Source organism: Balaenoptera borealis, assembly GCF_965194805.1.
Source record: "Balaenoptera borealis genome assembly, chromosome: 2".
Classification (NCBI taxonomy): domain Eukaryota; kingdom Metazoa; phylum Chordata; class Mammalia; order Artiodactyla; family Balaenopteridae; genus Balaenoptera; species Balaenoptera borealis.
The window spans coordinates 57421544-57432953 of record NC_138867.1 but is presented as its reverse complement, the minus strand read 5'-3'; the positions used below and the strand labels follow the sequence as shown (position 1 = coordinate 57432953).

Genomic DNA, 11410 nt, shown 5'->3' with positions numbered 1-11410 from the left:
GTACGTGAAATTCTATTTAACCTTTTTGATATGAATAATATAGATATTATTCTGGGCAATTATTTCGATTCTTTTGACATTGAATTCTTTTTTGCTCTTTACATATTGAAACTGTTAAATTGGTCTTTCTTTGAAATGTTCTTTACAGCCAGGTCTAAAATTCAGTGGCCCACCGCCGCCGCCACCCTTCCCGTCATGCTGGCCGCCTCCATTTCCTTCTGGACCACCAGTAAGTGCAAAAGAATTCAGATTAAACTTTGCTTTCATACACAGTTTGGGATTTAGCAGAACATAGGTAGTTCGGAAATGTCACAGCCAAGTTCTGATGGGTAAAAATTTGGACTAAACTTCAGGGTTTTGTTTTTGTTTTTTGGGTTTTTTTTAATTTATTTTTGGCTGCGTTGGGTCTTCGTTGCTGTGCGCAGGTTTTCTCTAGCTGCGGCGAGCAGTGGCTGCTCTTCCTTGCGGTGCCCGGGTTTCTCATTGCGGTGGCTTCTCTTGTTGCGGAGCATGGGCTCTAGGCACGTGGGCTCAGTAGTTATGGCTCGCGGGCTTTAGAGCGCAGGCTCAGTAGTTGTGGCACACGGGCTTAGTTGCTCCGTGGCATGTGGGATCTTCCCCGACCAGGGCTTGAACCCGTGTCCCCTGCATTGGCAGGCGGATTCTTAACCACTGTGCCACCAGGGAAGTCCCAGGGTTTTTGTTTTTAATGACCTTCTGCTACCCAGACTCAATCCTCTTATAGCCCATATTATTCATCCTTCCTTCCTGGCAGCAGTATCTCATTCTAAGGGAGATAGCGCCTATCCAAAAGGATTTAATTACACCATACCTTAAGATTAATGTTTTACCCTTCCAGGCATGGTCTGATCATGTAGACTGTCCGGATATCTAATGGTAAACTTTTAGATATCAACAATAGGCAAAATACAAAGACACTTTTTGGCAGACTGCGTTGGGGTGGGGGCAGTGCAGATGTTCTAGCCAGAACTTTTACTTGAAACGCTGTGTGGGTGTTTTTTGAGGAAAACCATGGAAGTATTTATCCTTGGTTTTTACCTATAGCTTCATAATGGCACAGAAAAATAGGTCTAATGAAAGCAAAATGTTTAAATATTTTATGTGACCTGTTGCCTTTTGATTCTTGTTCAATTTAATTTTATTGGTCTCTTGTTGTTGTTACTGGTTGGCTTTCTCCAAATCCCAGATTTTTAAAAAAATTTTAACTAGGAGATGACATGGAATGTAGGAAAAGATACAACTAACATCCAGCATTCTGTACATAAAATAGGTTTCCAGACCTTATGTTTTTGTCTACTGATTTTAAAGTGTATCTTTCTCTTTCCAGATAATTCCCCCACCACCTCCCATATGTCCAGATTCTCTGGATGATGCTGATGCTTTGGGAAGTATGTTAATCTCTTGGTACATGAGTGGTTATCATACTGGTTACTATATGGTAAGTGATCACTCAGCATCTTTCCTGACAGTCACTTTGTGGTTTTGTGACTTTGTTTCGTTTGTGACTAAAAAGTGGTTTCTTATGTTAGGTATATCCTAAGAGTTGAAAACTATAGGCAGGTTCAGTTCCAGACCACTGCAATGAAGTGAGTGTCACAATTAAGCAAGTCATGAATTATTTGGTTTCCTAGTACATATAAACGTTATGTTTACACTATACTGTATTCTAGTACGTATTATGTACGTACGTAGCATTATGTCTTAAAAACAGTGTACCTACCTTAATTTTAAAATATTTTATTGCTGAGAAAAGCTAGCTACTATCTGACAACACAGGGTTGCCCCAGCCTTCAATTTGTGCAGAATACAGTATCTGCAAAGTACAATAAAGCAAGGTATGTCTGTACCTTACAGTTTTAAACAATACAGCTATCTAAGGCTAAAATTACTCGTGTATTGTCCCCACTAAGTACAGTTGTAGTGCATTTAAAAACCTTTCATATTATTAGGTTATTTTTATTACAGTTGGCCCTCTGTATCCATGGGTTCTGCACCCATGCGTTCAACCAACTGTGAATGTTCGAAGGAAAAAAATTCCAGAAAGTTCCAAAAAAGCAAAACTTGAATTTACTGCATGCTGACAACTATTTACATAGTATTAGATATTATAAGTAACCTAGAGGTGATTTAAAGTATATGAGAGGACGTGCATAGATTACCTGCAAGTACTGTGCCATTTTATATAAGGGACTGGAGCATCTGCAGATTTTGGTGTTCAGTGGCAGGGCGGGATGGGGGTGTATCCTGGAACTCATCCCCCATGGCTATCAAGGGACAAATGTGTACATTTTCTAATTTAATGAAACTTTTTCTAAATTATTTTCCAATCTCATTAGTCTTTCTGTTTTGATTTGAAATAAAATGGGTTGTAGGAGATGGAAAAAGAAAGGATAATACCCCCCACTCCCCCAGCCCCCCCCCCAAAAAAAAGGAAAAGAAAGACCAAAAAATAGGTTATTTTTGTGCACAGTGAAAGTCTGGTGTGATAAATGCCAAACTGGACCTTAGGGACTGAGGCTCCAAACTTCTCGTTTTATGCATCCATCTGTTGCACACATGTTCTATTGTAATTTAGCAGGAAATTTTAAAGTTTTTTAAAAATGAAACTAATATGGCATGCTAAGATTATGATGTGATACTTGAATTTTTAGTTAACTAATATATAGAAGAAACTAAACAACTGACTTGAAGATGTAATTATTTTATAAGTATATCATCTGTACATTCCTCCACCAATATTCTTACTTTAAAGCTACTCTTCAGCTGTTGTATAACCCTGATATATTTGTACGATATGATGAAGTTCCCCTTTTAATGACCGAAATGATAATGGAAACTAAATTAATAGTTCGTAATGTGTTTTGAGACCAGTCATCTGATAACTTTCTAAGCTTCCCCCTTCTGCACTTCAAATTTCTCTGCATGTTTTCTGTAAATTATGAAATATAGTCGTTTCTCGGTATCTGCAGGCGATTGGCTCCAGGATCCCTGCAGGTACCAAAATTCAGGGATGCTCACATCCCTTATAGAAAATGGCATACTGCTTGCATATAACCTACACACATTCTCCTGTCTACTTTGAATCATCTTTAGATTACTTATAATACCTAATACAATGTAAATGATATGTAAGTAGTTGCTGGTGTGTAGCAAATTAAAGTTTTGCTTTTTGGAACTTTCTGGAATTCCTTTTTTCTAATATTTTTGATCTGCAGTTGGTTGAATCTGCAGATGTGGAATCTGTGGATACAGAAGGCCAACTGTATTTTGAAAAATAATTATATGTAAAGTATTGGCATAAGTTATGTTTACTTTTAAACTTTTTAGACAGGAAAGATAGAGGGGGCAAAATCCATCCATAGTTCTAGTACCCAGATGCACCATATTTTGCCTTGTTTTCAGGTTCATATTATGCAAACGTTCATGGCTTTGTTTGGCTGTTGTTGTTAGTGTAAACTTTTTATTGAAATATGCAAGCAGAAGAGTACACATATTAGAAGTCTACAGATTGATGAATTTTCACAAAGTGACCACATTTGTGTAATCAGCGCTAATATCAAGAAAAAGACCACAATCCTAAAGTTTCCTTTTATCCCCTTCCAGTCATTACCAATCCCTTTCCTAAGGGTAACCCTTTTCCTGACTTACAATGTCATCAAATTTTTAAATTTTGTGAATAGAATCACACATATACTCCTTTATGGCTGGCTAATTTTGCTCAGCACTTTGTGAGATTAATCTACATTGTTGTGTGTGGTTGTAGCTGTATTTCATTCCATTGTATACATATACCATAATCTGTTTATTCATTTTAACCGTTGATGGACATTTGGTTTGTTTCCAATTTGAGGCTATTAAATATTTTTAATAAGTAAGCTTTATTAAGATACAATTTACATGGTATACAGGTCACCCATTTAAAGTGCAGGAATAGAGGTGTATGAAACCACAGGTCAGTGGTTTTAGTTTTTATTCACAATTATGTAGCCATCACTATAATCAATTTTATTTTATTTAATTTCATTTCGTTTCGTTTCATTTTGTTTCATTTCATTTTATTTGTTTTTGGTCACACTGCACGGCATGTGGGATCTTAGTTCCCTGACTAGGGATTGAACCTGCGCCCCCTGCATTGGAAGTGCAGAGTCTTAACCACTGGACCGCCAGGGAAGTCCCTACAATCAATTTTAGAATAATTTCATTATCTAACCCCCAACCCCAAGAAAATCACAAACCCTCATTTTCCCCAACCTCCCAGCAGTAGGCAATGACTAAACTACTTTCTATCTTCTTTTGGATTTGCCTATTCTGGACATTTTGAATAAATAGAATTGTACTGTATGTGATCTTTTGTGTGTATCCTTTTTCACTCAGCATAATATTTTCTAGATCCATCTGTGTTGTAGCATGTATCAGTACTTCATTTTTTATTGCCAAATAATACTCTGTTGTGTATACCACATTTTATCCATTTGGGTTGTTTCCACTTTTTGGCAGTAATGAATAATGCTGCTACGTACATTCGTGTACAAGTTTTTGTGTGGATGTACGTTTTCATTTCTCTTGGGTATATACCTAGGAGTGGAATTGCTGGATCACATGGTATGTGAAGGTTCAGCTTTGGTAGGTAACCAAAACAAAATACAAGTGTGTTGTTGTTTTAATAATTTCAGACTTACAGAAAAGTTGCAAAAATAGTACAAGAATTTCCATGTGTAGGTTCCCCAAATGTCAACTTTTTACCCCTTTAGGTTTCTCATTCTCATTCATTTCATTTTTCCTTCTCTCTCCTCTCTCTTTCTCTCTCTTTCTCTGTATCTATCTATATTTTTCCCCCCGAAGCTATTCAGAATCAGTTGCAGATACGATGCCCCTAGCATTTAAATACACTATGTATTTCCTGAAAGCAAGAACATTCTTTTGTATAATCACCATATAGTTATCAAATCAGGAACTTAAATCGATTAATACTGATACTGTGATCTTATCTACTGTCCTTATTCAAATTTTGCCAGTTGTCTTATGAATGCCCTTTACAACAAAAGAAGGTTGTTTTTTTAATCTAGAATTCAGTCCAGGGCCACATGTTACCTTTTGTTGTCATATCTCTTTAGTCTTACATGACTGACTTTTTAAATATAGTTTTGTCCTCATACCATTTACATTGTTTTGTATCCTTTAAAAATATATATTTGTTAATTACAAGTGATAAATGTAAAACCTTGTAAAATTTTCAAAAATTAAAGGTGAGACAAAAATCCTGTTGGTGACCAAAGGCATGCCCATAAATTGGGAGACTGAGATTGACATATGCACACTACTATATGTAAAATAGATAACTAATAAGAACTTACTATATAGCACAGGGAACTCTTATTCAATACTCTGTAATGACCTATATGGGAATAGAATCTAAAAAAGAGTGGATATATGTATATGTATAACCTGATTCACTTTGCTCTAGAGCAGAAACTAACACAACATTGTAAATCAACTGTACTCCAATAAAAATTAAAAAAAAAAAAAAAGCCAGGCCCAGTTTCTACCCGTTCTCCAGAGGTCACCACTGATACTAGTTTGCCGTATAGCCTATCAAAATCTCTTTCTCTGTGTTCAGGTATATATGAGTGCTCATAAGAAATGTATTGTTTTTATGTTCATCTTTCTATATATAAAGACATTCTATAAGAATTTAGTTCAGGATTTCCCTGGCAGTCCAGTGGTTAGGACTCCAAACTTCCACTGCAGGGGGCACAGGTTCGATCCCTGGTTGGGGAACTAAGGTCCCCCATGCCACGTTGTGTAGCCAAAAAAAAAAAAAAAAAACTTTACTGACCATTTACTTCAACTATATTCTTTCTAACTTCCCTGGTGATCACATCATTTCTCTCCTCCGCTTCATAGACAAACTTCTTCCAAAAATTACCTCTAGTTGTCCTCCTTACTCCCTTATCTCACATTCTCTTCAGGCCTGTCACGTAGACTTCTGTCTTTCCTACTGTATTGAGATTTTTTTGTTTTTAAAGATTTTTTTAAATTAATTAATTAATTAATTTTTGGCTGTGTTGGGTCTTCGTTGCTGCGTGCCGGCTTTCTCTAGTTGCAGTGAGCGGGGGCTACTCTTCATTGCGGTGTGCGGGCTTCCCATTGTGGTGGCTTCTCTTGTTGCGGAGCACAGGCTCTAGGCACGCAGGCTTCAGTAGTTGTGGCATGTGGGCTTAGTTGCTCCACAGCATGTGGGATCTTCCCGGACCAGGGCTCGAACCCATGTCCCCTGCATTGGCAGGTGGATTCTTAACCACTGTGCCACCAGGGGAGCCCTGTATTGAGATTTTACCTCCAGATTGCTGACTCAGTGGTCAGTTCTCTGCTTTATGTCTCTTACCTCTCAGCAACATTTTAATATATTTGACTACACTTTTGAAAGACTTTTTTCTCCTGCCTTCAGTAACACGTTTTAGTCTACTAGTCTTATACCTTCTTCCTTGGCTGCTCCTTTTAGACTCCTTTAACAGCTTTTCCTCCTCTACCCAATATCTGTGTGGGATTCCTTATGCCCAACCCATAGCCCCCTTCTCTTCTCTAACTATAAACTTTCACTAGGTGACCTCATCTGCTCTAGGACTTAAAATGGCATGTCTGTACTGGAAGTTCTCAGATGTCTAGCTCTGAATTTGAGACTTGTTTATCCAACTGCCTGTTTTCCCTCACCACATGAATGTCTGTTAGGTACATCTCAAACCAAATATAGCCAAAACCGAACTGTCAGTGTTATTTCATACACCTCTATTCCCACAGCCTTTCCATCTCAGTAAGCAGTGACATTGATGCACTGCCAGCACCAGTTTCTCAAGCCACAAATGTGGAATTAGCATTGATTGATTCCTCACTTTCCTTCGCTTTTTATAACCAATTTGTAAGAAAGTTCTGTTGACTATTTCCATACAGATCCTGAATCAGTGCACTTTGATTTTTCTCCACTAATACCCATTCAAGATACTATCATCTCTTTTTTTAACCGGGATATATTGGATTGGCCAAAAAGTTCGTTCGGGTCCCCATTTCTTTTAATTGCATGGATGTACCACGTTGTGCTTATCCATTCATCAGTTGATGGACATTTGGGTTGTCTCGTCTTTTTGGCTACAATGAATAATTCTGTTACCAACATTTGTGTGTAAAATTTTGTATGGACATATGTTTTCAGTTTTCTTGGGTATGTATTTAGGCGTAGAATTGCTGGCTCAAAAGATCACTGTAGCGGAACCATGGTCGGGGAGCTAAGATCCCACATGCCTCTTGGCCAAAAAACCAAAACATAAAACAGAAGCAATATTGTAACAAATTCAATAAAGACTTTAAAAAAATGGTACACATCAAAAAGAAGTCTTTAAAAAATAAATAAGTAAATAAATAAAGTGACTGCACCATTTTATTATAACCACCAGTGATGTGTGAGGGTTTCTGTTTCTCCACATCGTCACCAACACTTACTATTGTCTCCTTGTTTGATTATAGCCATCCTAGTGGGTATGAAGTGATAGTTATTATGGTTTTGATTTGCACTTCCCTAATGACTAAATGATGTTGAGCATCTTTTCATGTGCTTGTTGGCCATTTATATATCTTTTTTTGGAGAACTGTCTATTCACATCCTTTGCCTATTTTTTAAATAGGTTGTTTGTCTTTTTGTTGATGAGTTGTAATAGCTCTTTATATATTCTGGATAAGACATCATTATCTCTCACCTTACTGCAGCAGATCCCAAGTATTCTTTTTGCTTACGAAATTTCAAGTCCCATCCTGCCAAATCCATTCTGAATACAGCAGCTAGAGTGATATTTTATTTTATTTTATTTTTTCAAGTATTTATTTATTTATTTGCATGGGGTCTTAGTTGCACCATGCGGGATCTTTAGTTGCACCATGCAGTCTTCTTAGTTGCAGCATGTGGACTCTTAATTGCAGCATGCATGCAGGATCTAGTTCCCCGACCAGGGATCGAACCCGGGCATTGGGTGCGTAGAGCTTACCCACCGGACCACCAGGGAAGTTCCTCCACACTCTTCTTACTCAGTACACTCCTGCAACACTGGCCTCTTTTCTTGCTCATGTCCAGATTTATACCTTCTTCTGGGCCTTTGCACTCGTTATTCTTTAGTCTGGAAAGCTATTACCCTGTATTTCACTTGTCTGGCTTCTTACTCAGATCTCAACTGAAATTTCATCTTCCTGATTAAGCTAGAAGTGATCCGCCCTCATTCTCTATTATATCACCCCACTTAGATTCTCTGTGTGGCATTTATCGTTCTTGGTATGATTTTCTTTACCTGTTTATCTGTCTCCTTCTAGTAGAATGTGAGCTCCATGGGAGCAGGGACCTTGTCTGTCTTATAACCTTGGATCTTTAGCATCTGGAATAGTGCCTGGTTCATAGTAAGTCTGGTTCAGAATAAGTTCATCATTTGCTAAATGTTGAACATTAGCAAGTTTTTCCTCTGGTAATTAGATAACCATTCTTATATATAAAGCTTCTTGCAGATTATTTCCTTATGACATCTGGAATTATCATTATTGGGTCAGAAAGTATAAACATTTTATTTTAGTTTAGTTTTTAAACATTTTAGTAGCTTTGGATACTGTTGACTGCCTTTCCACAATTCTTTCCATGTGTATTGCCACTGGCGCAACTTGAAAATGTTTGTTTTACCACAGCCTTAAATAGTTATACACCTTATTGCTTTCTTCTTTGATAACTCTAGCAGCAGTTAAAAAATATGAGTGTTCTAACGTTTCAGAATATATTTGATTTGAAGGATGACCTGGATGAAAATTAAAGTTGGTTAATTGTACTCATAAACTTTCATATTTCACATACTTGATTGTACTGTTATTAAAACCTAGCAGATTTTCAACCGACTTTGAACTCTAGTCCTAACCAACAAAATGCAGATGTTTCTGTTTCTTTTGTGAGTTCAAGCAGCAGTTCCTAGGAAAGCAGCCTTGTCCAGTATATTTGCCACAAATTCAGGGCTAAGCTATGATTAACTTGTTCCAGAGAAATGATCTTTACTTTTTGCAGTATTATTTGTATATCTGCATAAATTAAAATATAAACCTATGTGCATATTCAGAAGTGTAAACAAATTGCCATTTCCTAGATCTTGCATTTTTGTCCCTTGGAAATTTTTACCATTAAAAAGAAGAAGCTACTGTTCATTGTCATGTTTTCCAATAGCTTATGTGTGTTTTAGAGAGCGTTGCCTTCAGGTAGCGATTCTGAACCATTGCTTCACAGAAGCATACGTGATTGACAACTTTTCCATTACTAACCTGTTCCCATAAGAGCAGCCAGACAGGATTTGGGCCTAGCTCTTAGCCTATACATTTTCCTCTTTCTAGAAGTCCTAGCAGAATGCAGATGAATGAGAGTAATGTTACTGAAATAACATAGCACAGGCTCTAACTTTGGTACTTGTTAGTAACAAATCTCCTTTAATACATCTTGTGGCCTCAAAGATATAGATTAATAGTGAAGTCGAAAGCTAGTATATATGTAGGGAAGGATAGAAGGCATCGAGGCCGGAAGAGAGAAGAGAGGAGTAGGACATTTGTGCTAAGTATAACCAGGAAAAACAGTAAATATTTGAGTCTTGATTTTTTTTTTTTTAACTTCTAAAGTATTTTTGTCTAGTGAGTACTGGTTTTTAATGGTTTTATTTTAATAAATGAGTATGACACATTATATATTTTATTTGACAGAAAATAGGATATAAGTTGGCTTAGGAACATCTTCAGACTTAGTGAAAGAAGAAAACTTTCTTAATTGCAGCCTAATAATTGTTTACTTTGGAGTCACTTTTAAAGTACATTTGAAGGCGGTAGACTTATTTTCTGATGATATTTTGTTAAAGAGAATTAATGAAATGTCTTATGTGAAACAAAATGTTCACTTCTGTATAAAATGTGTGTTCTATTCTTTTTTTTTTTAACATCTTTATTGGAGTATAATTGCTTTATAATGTTGTGTTAGTTTCTGCTGTATAACAAAGTGAATCAGCTATATGTATAATATATCCCCATATCCCCTCCCTCTTGCGTTTCCCTCCCACCCTCCCTGTCCCTTAGGTTGTCACAAAGCACCGAGCTGATCTCCCTGTGCGATGCAGCTGCTTCCCACTAGCTAGCTATTTTACACTTGGTAGTGTATATATGTCGATGCTACTCTCTCACTTTGTCCCAGCTTACCCTTCCCCCTCCCCGTGTCTTCAAGTCCATTCTCTATGTCTGCGTCTTTATTCCTGTCCTGCCCTTAAGTTCATCAGAACCATTTTTTCTTTTTTTTTTCCTTTTCTTTTTTTTATGTGTTAGCATACGGTATTTGTTTTTCTCTTTCTGACTTACTTCACTCTGTATGACAGACTCTGGGTCCATCCACCTCACTACAAATAACTCAATTTCGTTTCTTTTTATGGCTGAGTAATATTACACTGTATATATGTGCCACATCTTCTTTATCCATTCATCTGTCGATGGACACTTAGGTTGCTTCCATGTCCCGGCTATTGTAAATAGCGCTGCAATGAACATTGTGGTACATGACTCTTTTTGAATTATGGTTTTCTCAGGGTGGGATTGCTGGGTCATTTGGTAATTCTATTTTTAGTTTTTTAAGGAACCTCCATACTGTTCTCCATAGTGGCTGTATCGATTTACATTCCCACCAACACTGCAAGAGGTTTCCCTTTTCTCCACACCCTCTCCAGCATTTATTGTTTGTAGATTTTTTGATGATGGACATTCTGACCTGTGTGAGGTGATACCTCATTGTAGTTTTGATTTGCATTTCTCTAATGATTAGTGATGTTGAGCATCCTTTCATGTGTTTATTGGCAATCTGTATATCTTTGGAGAAACGTCTATTTAGATCTTCTGCCCATTTTTGGATTGGGTTGTTTGTTTTTTTGATATTGAGCTGCATGAGCTGCTTGTACATTTTGGAGATTAATCCTTTGTCAGTTGCTTCGTTTGCAAATACTTTCTCCCGTGTTCTATGCTTCTAAATTCCTTTATTTTCCTTACAGGGTTTCAAACAAAGTCAAAAAGAAAGAAGGTGCTCACATTTCAATTAAGGAGTAAGTCTGCCATCATTATAAAAGAGAATCTTACTTTTTTATAAATTTTGTAGTTTGTAGAAAATACATGTTTAAAAATTGAAATACTGAAAAGTAGAAAAGTTAATGTAAAACAATATTAAAGACGTTTTGATGCAAAAACTATTTGATGAAAGATTGATCTAAATCCCCTCTAGAATTCTCATGATGTCAAAGTATCATCTCAGCAAATACTTGTTGGTTGGTTGTATTGAAAGGAAAACATACCTTTATAA

The 11410-nt window shown here is 36.8% G+C and overlaps 1 protein-coding gene across 8 annotated transcripts in view; it reads left to right on the top strand.

Moving 5' to 3' along the window:
- LOC309619161 (survival motor neuron protein) overlaps window positions 1-11410 on the top strand; it is a 261837-nt gene that overhangs the window by 18677 nt on the left and 231750 nt on the right. For all 8 annotated transcript variants that reach the window (XM_082374101.1, XM_082374106.1, XM_082374102.1 and 5 more), the window contains 3 exons: window positions 149-229; window positions 1349-1459; window positions 11106-11156. In XM_082374101.1, coding sequence (XP_082230227.1) covers window positions 149-229; window positions 1349-1459; window positions 11106-11153 — 240 coding nt within the window. In that variant the 3' untranslated portion in view covers window positions 11154-11156. The remainder of the gene's footprint in view (window positions 1-148; window positions 230-1348; window positions 1460-11105; window positions 11157-11410) is intronic.